The sequence below is a fragment of the Moschus berezovskii genome, chromosome 3, assembly GCF_049115385.1.
Source record: "Moschus berezovskii isolate FMDL1 chromosome 3, NW_MosBer_1.0, whole genome shotgun sequence".
Lineage (NCBI taxonomy): Eukaryota > Metazoa > Chordata > Mammalia > Artiodactyla > Moschidae > Moschus > Moschus berezovskii.
The window spans coordinates 125996859-126010794 of NC_142462.1; the positions used below are offsets into that span (position 1 = coordinate 125996859).

At 47.1% G+C, this 13936-nt stretch overlaps 1 protein-coding gene across 1 annotated transcript in view; it reads left to right on the forward strand.

Annotated features, from left to right (window-relative positions):
- Positions 1 to 5313: 5313 nt before the first annotated feature.
- Positions 5314 to 13936, forward strand: part of DPP6 (dipeptidyl peptidase like 6) — a 425246-nt gene continuing 416623 nt past the window's right edge. Inside the window, exon 1 of the mRNA XM_088832008.1 lies at positions 5314 to 5395. Within this exon, the coding sequence (XP_088688134.1) occupies positions 5314 to 5395 (82 nt within the window). The remainder of the gene's footprint in view (positions 5396 to 13936) is intronic.

The window sequence follows — 13936 nt, forward strand, 5'->3', positions numbered from 1 at the left end:
GGGAACTTTTCTAAAAGGGGACTCCAGATTTTCACCAGGTCGCTTTGTTTAATGTATAAGCAGCAGCTTAATTCAGGAGAAGAGATGCAAAAAGCCTTACCTAATTAGAGAAAGTGGGGGAGAGTCAAAGTTGAAATGTGTGCTGTTCATTGGAGCATTCCTGGAGCTGGGGCAAGACGGAAACCACCCCCAAGAGGAAAGAAGCAGCTCCCTTCCTGTAAGCCAGCCCTGGAGATTACAGGGCAGAGAATGGGGCAGACGACCAAACAGAGGAGACAAGAATGGGGGTCTGAGGGCTTCCCTGGCAATCCAGGGGTTAAGACTCTGCACTGCCAATGCAGGGGTCCAAACTCTGGTCAGCGAACTAAGATCCCAAATGTCATGTGGCATAGCCAAAAATTTTTTTTTAGTTTTTAATTTAAAAAAACATAATGGGGGTTTGGGCAGAGTGAACAAGTATTCAGAACGCAGAAACCAGAGTGGTGAGAAATGGCCGTGTTAGGCTGAGGGGACAGGATGTGGATGTGGGAGAGGCCATGGTCAGAGGATGGCCGTGTGAGACGAGAAATTAACCTGGAAACACTTCAGGCGCAGCACCTTAGCTCTAGAAGCAGGGCGTTATTGGTCTTTGAACCCTGGGCAACTTCTGAAAGTGGCCGAGTCATTCATCAGGAGGCAGGAGAAGGCACCCTTCATTTCAGCAAACGTCTGTGGGTGACTTGGCGTGTGCATTATGTGCAGAGAAGGTCGCCACCGGCCTGGCCCCCTCGGACGACTCGGTGTTGGGACCTTCCGGTCAGGAGCCTGGGACTAACCACCTGTCGTCTAGTGCGGGACACCGCGCCTGCCTTTCTTCGTCACTGTTCATTACCCTCTTCACCGTCTGACACCAGCCAGTTCGCTCCTTCAGGGCAGGAACCGTTTATACCAACTGTTCTGTACTCAGCACCTTAGAAGAAGGCAGGGCAGGCAGCAGGCACTCAGAATATATTCACTGAAAACGAGTGAACTGGACTTGGAATAAGGGCTTCCCCGAAGGCTCGTGGAATCCGCATGCAGTGCAGGGGTGCAGGAGACACGGGTTCGATTCTGGGTCCAGAAGATCCCCTGCAGGAGGAAATGGAAACCCACCCCAGAATTCCTGCCTAGGAGAGTTCCATGGCCAGAGGAGCCTGGCAGGCTACAGTCCATGGGCTCGCAAAAGAGTCAGACGCAACTCAGCAACAGCACGTGATTGTAATAATGGCTCGATTACCCCCCAAACCTTGTCTTACTTTATGTTCTCAGGATAGTTCTTCTGAGCCTTTGAAGACAGTGGCATCTTCAGATTAACTAGTTTCATTGAATAGTTTCATTCAGATGATTGTTCAGATTTCTCGGAGCCCTTAAACATGTCTGAGTCTCCCCCAAGAGAGTTATTTCTCCTGGAGGTGGGACCCAGGCTGTTTTGGTTTTTGGTTCAGGTGATGGTCCAGGCTTGGGAACTATAGACTGAGTCCATCGTCCCCTTTTCACAAGGAAAACAGTAGGCTCAAAGACACGAAACACCTTCCCTCACAGCAGCCAGTTCCCTTCTCTGCAACCGGGTCTGCGTCTGACACCAGCCTGGAGAGAGTCTCCCTGCCAAGAGGTGACTGAGGGTGGAGTTTAAGCAGGCTCTTGAGGGAAAGGTAGACTAGTAGTTACATTGGGTAGTTGATTCCAAGTGAAGAAAATGCATCAGTGCCATTTAAGCACAATTAAGATCACAGCTCTTCACTAACTCTTCCCTGATCTCAGTCAGTAAAGAATCTGACTGCAGTGCGGAAGACCCCGGTTCAATCCCTGGGTTGGGAAGATCCCCTGGAGAAGGGAAAGGCAACCCACTCCAGTACTCTTGCCTGGAGAATCCCATGGACAGAGGAGCCTGGTGGGCTATAGTCCATGGGGTCACAGGAGTCAGGGCTTTGTTTAAAGGCTTTCCTCTTATTTCTTGGTGATGGGTTTTATTTAGCAACGAAATCACCATCAAGATCATTAAGACCTGGATGTGTGTGTGTGTCAGTCGCTCAGTCATGTCTGACTCTCTGCAGTCCCATGGACTGTAGCCCGCCAAGCTCCTCTGTCTGTGGAATTCTCCAGGCAGGAATACTGGAGTGGGTTGCCATTCCCTTCTTCAGGGGCTCTTCCTGACTGAGGGATTGGACTCGGGTCTCCTGCATTGCACGCAGATTCTTTACCATCTGAGCTGCCAGGGAAGCCCAAGACCAGGATAATTAAATACAGATTTCTATTTGTTTAAAGGCATTCCTCTTATTTCTTGGTGATGGGTTTCCTGCTCAAACGCACAAGTGACATCCCAGGAGCCCAGGTCAGTCCTCAGCACTGACTTCTAAACTGTCTTCACGTTGATGGATCGTTGTCCCCGTAGCGAGTACTCAGCCTCGTGGAGTTCATGGTACCCTCACCTGAAGCATATAATTTATGTAGAAATGTCAGTGGATTATTTAGGAGGGCATTTTTGCTGATTTTGGCAATTCCGGAGCAACTGGGGGAAAGCAGAGGGAGAAAAGCAGTGAAAGTCCGGGGCGATGATGGCTGCTCACTCAGGACTGAGATGAGGAGGTTGAATGGATGCTACATGATTCCACAATGATCATGCCTTGAAATTTAGATGTTTCATTTCAGGCTGAAAGCAGTTGGTTAGAAATTAATAAAACGGAGGTGATTTCATCTACCTGGGATTGGCTTATGATTTCTAGAATGTTTTACTTAAATTCTGTCTCACTGCAGAGATCAGTGTTCTAGTAATTTCATAATATATCCTTTGATTATTTCATTGTCTCTTTGCAGTGGGCAGTTAGCCTTCTGTGTCCTGGAATTAGTGTCAGACAATAATGTGTTTTATAGAGTTTGTATGATGACTTATTTCATTGCCTAAACATTTAGAAAACAGAGAATTGGAGGGGGCTTATTTTCAGAATTTTGAGCTGGATAATATCTTGAAGATATTGGACACAATATATTGCTTTTTGTTGCATTCTGTCATTCCCCAAAATATAATTGGCAAGTTCATTCTTAGACACAATCCATTTAATTAAAATTCTCATGGTAACTTTCATATGCAGCAAATGAATTTTCTCTGAAAGGATTAAACATCTCAGCTTTGAAGCTGGATGACTGATTATTATAAAAGCTAAATTAATACAATTTGACCTAATTTCAAGACAGTGACAGTAACATAAGTAGCCTTATAAGAGTGGCTTTTATTGCAAATATGTAAGTTTACAATGCATGATTCTAAAATAGTTATTTTTACTGCATTCCAGAAGGTATGTTCAAATGCACACCTTCGTGAGAACTCCTGCCTTTTTATAATTCCATTTGTTTGTGGCTGTGCTGGGTCTTCATTGCTGCGTGGGCTTTCTCTGGTTGTGGCGGGAGGGACTGCTGTCCAGTTGCAGTGCACGGGCCTCTCATTGCAGTGGCTTCTCTTGTTGGGGAGCACAGGCTCTGGTGCATGCAGGCTTTAGTAGTTGCAGCACGTGGGCTCGGTAGCTGTGGCACACAGGCTCAGTTACTCTGCGGCATGTGGTATCTCCCTAGGCCAAGGATGGAACCAGTGTCCCCTGCATTGAAAGGTGGACTCTTAGCTACTGGGCCACCAGGGAATCCCAGAATTTTTATCTTTCAGTTCAGTTCAGTTCAGTCACTCAGTCGCGTCCAACTCTCCGCGACCCCATGAATCACAGCACGCCAGGCCTCCCTGTCCATCACCAACTCCCGGAGTTCACTCAAACTCATGTCCACAGAGTCGGTGATGCCATCCAGCCATCTCATTCTCAGTCGTCCCCTTCTCTTCCCACCCCCAACCTTTCCCAGCATCAGAGTCTTTTCCAGTGAGTCAGCTCGTCGCATGAGGTGGCCCGAGTATTGCAGTTTCAGCTTCAGCATCAGTCCTTCCAGTGAACACCCAGGATCGGTCTCCCTCAGAGTGGACTGATTGGACCTCCCTGCCATCCAGGGACTCTCAGATGATACTGAGCTTTCACTACTTCATTCATTTGTTTATGTATTCAACAGATAATTTATTGAGTATTATTTACCAGTTATCCTCTAGTTGTTTGGGCTTCCTTGGTGGCTCAGCTGGTAAAGAATCTGCCTGCAATGTGGGAGATTCGGGTTCGATCCCTGGGTTGGGAAGATCCCCTGGAGAAGGGAAAGGCTACCCACTCCAGTCTTCTGGCCCCGGACTATACAGTCCATGGGGTCGCAAAGAGTCAGACACGACTGAGTGACTCTCACTCTGGTTGTTTAGATCCATGCTGGGCAGATAATAAGTGAGTGAGTGTGTAATATCAAGTAGAGATAGAAAGAAAAATGAGGTATGGGGTTAAAGTGTGGCACCCGTAGGAGACTGGGGTGGGAGAGGGTCTGTCAGCTGAACGGGGCCATAGGTCACTCGGGGTCCAGAACATACTTACCGGTGCAAGGCTTTGGGTTTTATTCTCAGTGAAGCTGGGAAGTGTTGGATCAGAGAAGCAAGAAGATCTGCCTATGCTCTCAATACCTGTCTTACTAAATTACAGACCTCCAGGCAGCATAAGAAGGAACTGTGTCCAGGTCAGGATGGAGCCTCAGAAGTCACGTGAGCAGATACCCAGTGGGCATGGGACCAAGAAGCAGGAGCCGGGACTGGCTTCCTCTGTGCTTGGCCCTCATCCTCTCTGGGCCAACCCACTGCCCTCTAAGCTTCTCCTCTAGAGCCTCCTATTCCTGACATGCTCAAGCTTCTATACCCACTGTAAATGTGGCCCTGCCTTGACGCCTTCTGCCCTGCCCACCAGCCTCTCAGCTCATCACCTGCAGGACCCAGAGACAAACACACGCTCCGTCATCGAGTTTCATGCAACCAGAGATCAGTTCTCCACTTTCTAAATACATAGCCTTCAACAAGTTGCTTTATGCGTCAGACTTCAGTGTCCTCACCAGTAAAATGGGGCAAGAGGCCCACCCACCTTAAGGGGCAGTTAAGCAAGAAGCTGTTATGAGACTTGATGCACCCGGACTGTGTGAGATGCTCTGTGAACATTGCTGCCACCATCACGCCTCCTGTGTTTGCATCCTGTTTCATACATGTGCTCTTGTTTTGCGTATGAAATCACATGTATTGTTTCTATTCTACCGTAAAACCTTCAAGAGTAGCAGCCGGGACTTAGAATTCCTTGTATTTCACACAGAGCTTCGGGTGGGCAGTGGTGGCCCTCAGTTTTCCACTGGCTGGGCAGCTGCTTGTGCTCCAGCCATCTCCTCTGCTGCCCCGCTTCCCCCACCATGCGCCCTCCAGCCTGCACGGCCTCAGAATCACGCCTGCCGGACGATGGCCCTGTTCCAGACTCTTCCACGCCCCTGCTGAGTATGTCTCATTATCTGCAGATACTTCTTCTTCCCAGACTCAAATTTAGTGCATCTCAAACCTGCCTCTTCTAAATGCCCGTTTCTCCTGAATTCATCATTCCGGGAGCACAACCTCCATTAATCTCCGTCAGTCAAGAGGGCTTTGTAAATTCTTCCCTTTCCCTCAGACTTTCCTGGTGTCCCACCTGGACAGACTCATCAGCCCCTGACCCAGCCTAGAGGTACTCACTGGGAATATTGCACACCTCGGCCAGGGAATATTTGCAAGCAAAGATGGTAGTTCTTCAAAATGGTGAGGGTGAAGGGTGGGTGCTGCGGAGTGCAGGTCAGTGACTTGATTTAGGGGTTCTCTGAATGAGGCATACCTAACGGTCACCTTGATGTGACCAGAGTCTCACCAGAGTCTCAGGGGCCAGAGGAACCAGCAGTGTCCCCCCAACTCCCCCATGACAGTGTTCCTCCTTAATTGTTACCGAATGCAAGTTCCTGTGCCCAGCACACAGTGGGGCTAAAAAGACTGATGTTTGGAGCCAAGAAAGGTTTATTGCAGGGCCATGCAAGAAGATTTGTGGCTTGTGCCCCACAAACCCCAGAGCTCCCCAGAGGGTTTTAGCACAGCTTTTAAAGGCACAGTGAGGGATGTGGTTGGTTGGTGCAAACTTCTTGATGTCGGAATCCTTTGTGCTTACAACTACACACCTGGTTCAGCCCACCACGCTCCTGTAAACCTCCAACAAGACAAGTGTTATTCTCTGTTCTCTGTTTTTTTCTCTATATGAATGAACTCTTACCTGTGAGTGTCCTGAGAATGGACTGTCCTGTGTATTTCAGGCTGTGCTGTGCTTCGTTGCTCAGTCGTGTCCGACTCTTTGCCACCCCATGGACTGCAGCCCACCAGGCTCCTCTGTCCATGGGGCTTCTCCAGGCAAGAATACTGCAGTGGGTTGCCATGCCCTCCTTTAGGGGATCTTCCCAACCCAGGGATCAAACCCAGATCTTCCACATTGCAGGCGGATTCTTTACCATCTGAGCCACCAGGGAAGCCCATTTCAGACTGTAGGTAACATGCTTTTACAAAAAGTGCTAGCCTGCATGACTCAGCACAGGCAATATAACAGACCCTGCATGGAGTCAGATCTGTTCTTCTCTGTTACAGTATCCACAGAAGGAAGCCTGGTTGTTTGTTAAAGTCCCTGAGGTGCCATATCAATAACGGTACTTTTTCAGTAGATACTCATCTAAGAAGTAATATCTGTAAGTAATTTAGCTGAGCAAAGGCCTCCATTGATTAACTTTTCTTTCTTTCATTAACTCCGCTTCTAAGAAGAAGCAAGTGACAATAAAGCAGCTCCTGTGAGCTATTTTGTGTGGATGGAGATTGGATTCACACCCTTCCTCACTTCTCTCTGGCTAGACTCTGTTTCCATGAGGGCTCCAGGGAGGCGGAGGGGTCCTCTGTCATCTAGGATGGGTTTTGCATGTTTGACTTCACTATGGTAAAGACTGGATGAGTATATCTAGGGAACTTTCAATGGAGAGTTGAAATTAGTGTTTCCTGTTAGTCCTCAGTTAATTAGAAAATTAAATTAATCACAACCCTCATTCCCAGAGCTTTCTGGTTAATTGATGTGTTACTGTATTTGGGTTAGAGAAGATCCCAGAAGGCACAGAGATATAATTTTGTAGAATTAGAGGATGGGAGGAAGAAGGAACTGCAGACAGTTTGCAGAGTTTCAAGGCAGCAGTCCCATAGCCAAGATATTGCTATGCCGGACCTGGGGCCAGAGTCTGAATCCTCGGGACACACCTGCTGTGAGTCCAGAGCTATTTAAAGGAGGTAAAGGTGTTGCCTTGCAATTCATCAGAAGAAAAGAAATCTGAAGTGCTAACCCTAAGTTAGAATCATTTTAATACTTTCAATTTGCATTTAAAATGCAAATGTTTTTCTTCTCTAAAATATGGATCATCTTGAAGAGTCTCCTGGTGTGTAGACTGGATTTGTTTAGAAATACACAAAATGGAGAACAGTCTATACTCTTGGGAGCCAAAAGACTATAAACAGCTGAGGTACTTAGATGGGATATTTTCAGTCTTAATATAAAGTTTTCAATGTCCCAACAAGAGAACCTTTACCAGGAAACAAATTGCAATCTGTATCTTCCATGATGTTGTTAACTCACTAAGTTGTATCTGACTCTTTGTGACTCCGTGGACTGCAGCACGCCAGGCTCCCTGTCCTTCACTATCTCCCAGAGTTTGCTCAAACTCATGCCCACTGAGTCGGTGATGACATCCAACCATCTCATCCTCTGTTGCCCTCTTCTTCTCTTGCCCTCAATCTTTCCCAGCATCATGGTGCCAAAGTATTGGAGCTTCAGCTTCAGCATCAGTCCTTCCAATGAATGTTTAGGGTTAGTTTCCTTTAGGGTTGACTGGTTTGCTCTCCTTGTAGTCCAAGGGGCTGTCAAGAGTCTTGTCCAGCATAGTTCAAAAGCATCAATTCTTCAGCACTCAGCCTTCTTCGTGGTCCCACTCTCACATCCATACATGACTACTGAAAAAACCACAGCTTTAACTATACAAACCTTTGTTGCCAAAGGGATGTCTCTGCTTTTTAATACACTGTCTAGGTTTGTCATAGCTTTCCTTCCAAGGATCAAGCATCTTTTAATTTCATGGCTGCAGTCACTGTCCGCAGTGATTTTGGAACCCAAAGAAAGAAAATTTGTCTCTGTTTCCACTTTTTCCCCAATATTTGCCATGCAGTGATGGGACCAAATGCCATGATCTTAGCTTTTTGAATGTTGAGTTTTAAGCCAGTTTTTTCACTCTCCTCTTCCACCCCCATCAAGAGGCACTTTAGTTCTTCTTTGCTTTCTGCCATTAGAGTGGTAACATCTGCATATTTGAAGTTGATATTTCTCTCAGCAATCTTGATTGCAACTTCTGATTTATCCAGGATAGCATTTTGCATGATCTACTCTGCTGCTGCTGCTGCTAAGTTGCTTCAGTCGTGTCTGACTCTGTGCGACCCCATAGACGGCAGCCGACCAGGCTCCGCCGTCCCTGGGATTCTCCAGGCAAGAACACTGGAGTGTGTTGCCATTTCCTTCTCCAATAAGTGAAAAGTGAAAGTGAAGTTGCTCAGTCATGTCCGACTAGTAGCAACCCCATGGACTGCAGCCCACCAGGCTCCTCTGTCCATGTGATTTTCTAGGCAAGAGTACTGGAGTGGCTTGCCATTGCCTTCTCCGATCTACTCTGCATAGAACTTAAATAAACAGAGTGACAATATATAGCCTTGGCATACTCCTTTCCCAATTTTGAACCAGTCTGTTGTTCCATGTTTAACTGTTTCTTCTTGACCTGCATACAGGTTTCTCAGGAGGCAGGTCAGGTGACCTGGTATTCCCATCACTTTAAGAATTTTCCACTGTTTGTTGTGATCCATACAGTCAAAAGCTTTAGCATAGTCAGTAAGTGATCCACGCTGGGGTTTAAAGCCTGTGGTGGAAGCAGAGTTTGCATTATGACCCTTGCCGTGGAAGATTCTAATGAAAACTGAGGTTGGTGTGTGGACTGAGTACTGTTTATGACTCAATAATATCTCTTATAGGTTAGTCAGGGGGAATGTTTCGTCAGTGAAGAGTTGCTTGTAATTGTCATCCAGCCTTTTATAAGTTTTGTCCTTGGGGCTAGGGGTGGGAATCTGGCCTTGGGAAACCCATGGAATTGGCCTGCACACATTTTTGTTTCTCCTTTTGGACCCAATAGCTTTAGGTTGTACACTGATTGCTTATTTAAAAGTCTCATAACCTTTAGATGAGAATACACTTCCCTGAATTTTTAGAAAATTGACTTGATTTGACCCTCCAGCGACTGAAATAATAGCACAAATAAAAGTATAATGGTTTACTGTATGCATGGCACCCTGCTGAACAATCCACATGCATTACAGTCTTAATACCCAGAACACCTCTGTGTGGGAGTTCCTAGCATCCCCCCCTCTACAAGTGAGGAGCTGAGGCTCAGAGAGTTTCAGTAACTTGCTCAAGGTGGCAAGCCAGCACGGGCAGAGTTGGGGTTCAGACTCTGTCATCTAATCCCCCGCTTGCTGTGGGGACCGCTGTGCTAGGGCCGTGGATGAGAGCCTTGTCCCAGACGTTCCAGGGAGGTTCTGCAAGGGAGAAAGAGACAGAGAGGAAAGGAATGACAATGTTCCTGTTTTCCCTGGACCTTCAGGAAGAAAAGTTGACCAGCTTGCACCTTCCTGGGCACAAAGGGAGACTGTCTGATGCTTATATTGGAGCAGAGATAAAAATGCATTAAAAAAAAAAAGCAGGATTAAAAAAAGCCCGTGACGGACTGTAGTGACGAATAACTGACATCCAACAAAAGCCTGGAGCACACATAAGCTTGATTGCCTATCATGACACAATTTCCATTTGTTAGTAGAGGCAGGACGTTATAACAAATGATGAAATGCGCAGGAGATAGGGACCTACTTTCAGAATCTAGTTATTTTAGAACAAAATGAAGCTCCTTCTTTTTTTTCCGTGTCTGTCTAGCAGTGGGCATCAACTGAACAGTGGTGTAGTGGTCCCCCAAAGGATGAGAGATGTGCATGCTGGCGAGCATGGCGTTTATCTCATGGACGTGGTGATGGGGAGGGCAGTCTGCTGAGAGAGGAATGAAAGAACCACATTTCAGGTTTTAATTCCTCATTCAGAAACTTCATTTACAAAGGAGAGAGAATTCTAGAATCCGCAAACTGATGGGAAATGATGGGTTTCCCCTAAAGAGGAATGTCTTTGTCACGAGGCTGCACCTGCACTCTTGGATGAGAGATTACCGCCGCTGTGCGCGAGGCGGTCTCCACAGGAGAAATTATCAGCAGATGACCTGTGATGAATGATATGCCACGGCTGCAGGCTGCTAATACCAAGATTAATTCTCTTCTGACGGGGAGGCTGCTCACATTCGGATGAAAATGTTGATGGTGCTGGGTTTGGGATGCGTTCTAATATATTTGTTTACTTGCCAGCACTCCTGAGATGCAGATGAGAAAGCTAGGTGGCAGGTGTACAGTATGCTCACCTGCTTTGCGCTGTGTGGGGGGAGGAAGGCGGGGAAGGCATCTTTTCTAATAAACAGCCTTCTTTCTCCTGCCGGGTCCCCAAACCTTTCCGGGTCTTGTTGCCTTTGGGCTTTAGGGCCAGTTTCTCAATATAGAACATTTGGAGGGGGTGAGCAGTATTCATTTCAACTTACTCTTTCCCTGAATGTACATTTCTGGATTTATATCCAACAGTTGCGATGCTATGAAACAGATGGTAATTCTGGGCACGGCAGCATTGTTAGTAACGATTGGTGCCTTTCCATGGATGTGTGTAAGGTGTAAAAGTGATAAGGACTGTGTATCAAGACTCTAATGGGAAGAAAACCCTGAAAAGACCTTGATGCTGGGAAAGATTGAGGGCAGGAGGAGAAGGAGATGACAGAAGATGAGATGGTTGGATAGCATCACTGATTCAACGGACATGAGTTTGAGCATGCTTCCGGACATGGTGAAGGACATGGAACCCTGGTAAGCTGCAGTCCGTGGGGTCACAAAGAGTCGGACACGACTGAGCGACTGAACAACATCGAGACTCATGGTGTATGCCTGTGACCTGCCAGGCAAGGCACAAGTCACGTTTTGTGTGTAACTTGCTAATCTTCCCAATTCCTCCATAAAGTAATCATTATTATCTCAATTTTAAAACTGAGGCGCATGTCATTTAAACAACTTGCCTAAGATCTTTCAACTAATTAGTAACACAGCCCAGATTCAGTCCCAGGTGAATCTGACTCTGGAACTGGCATGCTACACCATCGCACTGCCAGCCTGCTCCTAGAGATGCATTTGTGTGTTGATGGCAGGGTGGCATCTCTTGCTTTTGATTTGCACTTCAAATGCCTTCATGGCCCATCTAATCACCCTCGTATGCAGGCACCAAAATTTTCCTATAGAGAAAGTATCTCTCTCCATCATATTCTTTTTCCACTTTATGATCATAATTTTTTCTCCATCTCAAGTGAACAGGCAGCTTGCTTTTCTCATTCTCTCCCGATTCTGGTTATGCTGCTTCCGCTTTGCAGATTGAAACACCCACAGCAGGCAGAAAACTAGGCACATCGGTGCGTCCATGTATTGCGCATCTACTGGGGCATCAAATTCTGGTGTCACAGAGGCTTTGTTTCTTCTTTTGAGGGAAGCTACGTCTTACAGACCTTGTCCCTTCATCACTTCTATCTCCTAAGTTTCCCTTCCTGAAAGCAGTAAGACCTGGGGACTCTGAAGGTCATTTTTACATGGCACACTTGATTGCTTAGGGAAAGAAACTTAAAAGCACTCTCTTTAGAAGGGAAGGTATTGTTTCCCTAGAATAAAAATTTTCAGCCGGATCCTAGAGAGGTGTTGTCTCCCAAAAACCCTGAATTGGTGAGAGCTGTGTGGGGGGGCTTTTTTAAGTGAACAGTAGCAGCTTCAGGAATTAACAGTGAACAAAATATTGAAACTGCAGCCAATGGCCTTGCTTTTAGACGTGTGCTTGGTGGATGAGAACAAGACTCCAGTGACCATGAATCTTTGGATTCTGGGAAATTCAAGAGCAGCCATGCAGTCTCTACGGAGTCACCACCTTTCTTTTTATAGGACTAGGAAGAGGAATCCTCTCTCCTAAGGAGACTTTGCTTCTCGGGCACCAAAGCCCACTGTACTTCCTTCGTGTCATTGACTCAGTTTAAACACGGTGTTCTTGTTCTGATGCAACCGTGTGGTGGGACAGAACTGGAAGGAGACATCTCGTTTATTTTCCTGTGTGAGTGCTTAGTCGCTCAGGCCTAGCTGTCTTCAACCCCATGGACCGCGGCCCCCCATTCTCCTCTGTCCATGGGGTTTCCCAGGCAAGAGGACTGGGGCGAGTTGTCATCTCGTGCTCCAGGGGACCTTCCCAACCCAGGGATCGAACCCGTGCCTCTTGCGTCTCCTGCATTAGCAGACAAATCCTTTACCACTGTGCCACCTGGGATGCCCAGCTATTTCTCTGTCACTCTCCTTGTGTTGTTCCAGTTCTACTGACTGTCAAGTAGTTTTTCAAGCCTCCACTGTCATTTCTGTAAAATGGGAATAATCAGACCTTCCATATTAACTTCCCAGAGTTATCAGAAAACTGAAATGAAACTGTTCAGGTATCAGAACTCAGAAAGGCTCAAACTCAGTTCCAGGTGTCGGTTTGTGGATACTTTTGTTGCAGTTGAAATACTGCAGTGATTGTTCCAAGTGTCTCGATGGGCGGCTTACTCTGGGCAAACAACTGTGTTCATCCTGTCATAGAAAATGAGGAAGCGAGTCCGTCTTTGTATACACTCAACCCAGTGGCATATGACAGGTGCTGAGGGCCAGGCTGATGCTCTTAGAGGCCCAGGGGATGGAGCGTGGGCACCACCAGGTGCTGCCTGCCTTCTGTTCTGCCAGACTTTGGGGTGAGCACTGTCAATGCTGTAAAGAAGTCTGTAGCTTCTATCCAGGTGGAGGGTGGGGGTCTTCATGGAAGAGGCTGAATTTTAATGCACCCTTCGATGTTAGATATAATTTAGTAAGTTATTGCACATATGTATGTCATAATATTGGGACTTGTGCAGTGGCTCAGTGGTTAAAAATCCACCTGCAATGCAGGAGACACAGGTTTGAATTCTGGGTCAGGAAGATCCCCTGGAGGAGGGCATGGCAACCCACTCCAGTATTCTTGCCTGGAGAATCCCATGGACTGAGGAGCCTGGAGGGCTACAGTCTGTAGAGACACATAGAGTCGGACACGAGTAAAGTGACTGAGCACACGTGTATGCGCACACGTTATAATATTAAAAACGTATAGAAGAAAAATTCTTCAGGAAAGAGAGAGTGCCAAGGCCATACACAGAGAAGCATGGACATGTTTGGATAAGGCCCAGGTGTCCAGCTTGGAGAGTGTCGGGCGTGTGTACAGCAGTAGTGTAGGGTCTTGCCAGAAAAAGACATCGGGGTGGGGGCTTGCAAGGAATTGAGAGTGATGCTGAGATTCATCTGGAAGTCATGGGGAACAGAGGAGAACAGCGAGTGGCATGGTTATGCAGGGAGCGCTTCTGATCCTGCTGTTCTGGCCCTGGAAGAATCAAAGCCCGCTGCCCTTGCTGGGGAAGACGCCATCTGGGTCTCCCTGGCTCTCCACAGCGGAGGCAAAGTGAGGGAGGTTGATGAAGAGAAGTATCGAGGCGCATCTCTGATGGCTGGGCGTCTTGCAGGGGGTGGAGCGGAGGAGTCTTGAAAGAGGGCATGGCTCCAGGCAGTGCGTTAATAAGCACAAGCGAGGCAGCCACTTGGAATAGATGCTGAAGAGCAAATTCAAGCTTTGGGAGTGTGTTTGGAATGAATTTGGAGCATGCTGGGCCAGCGATTCTTGCAGTTGCCGAAGTCATGGGCCTGAATGAGATCCCGTAGGGAAAGAACTTTCAAAGA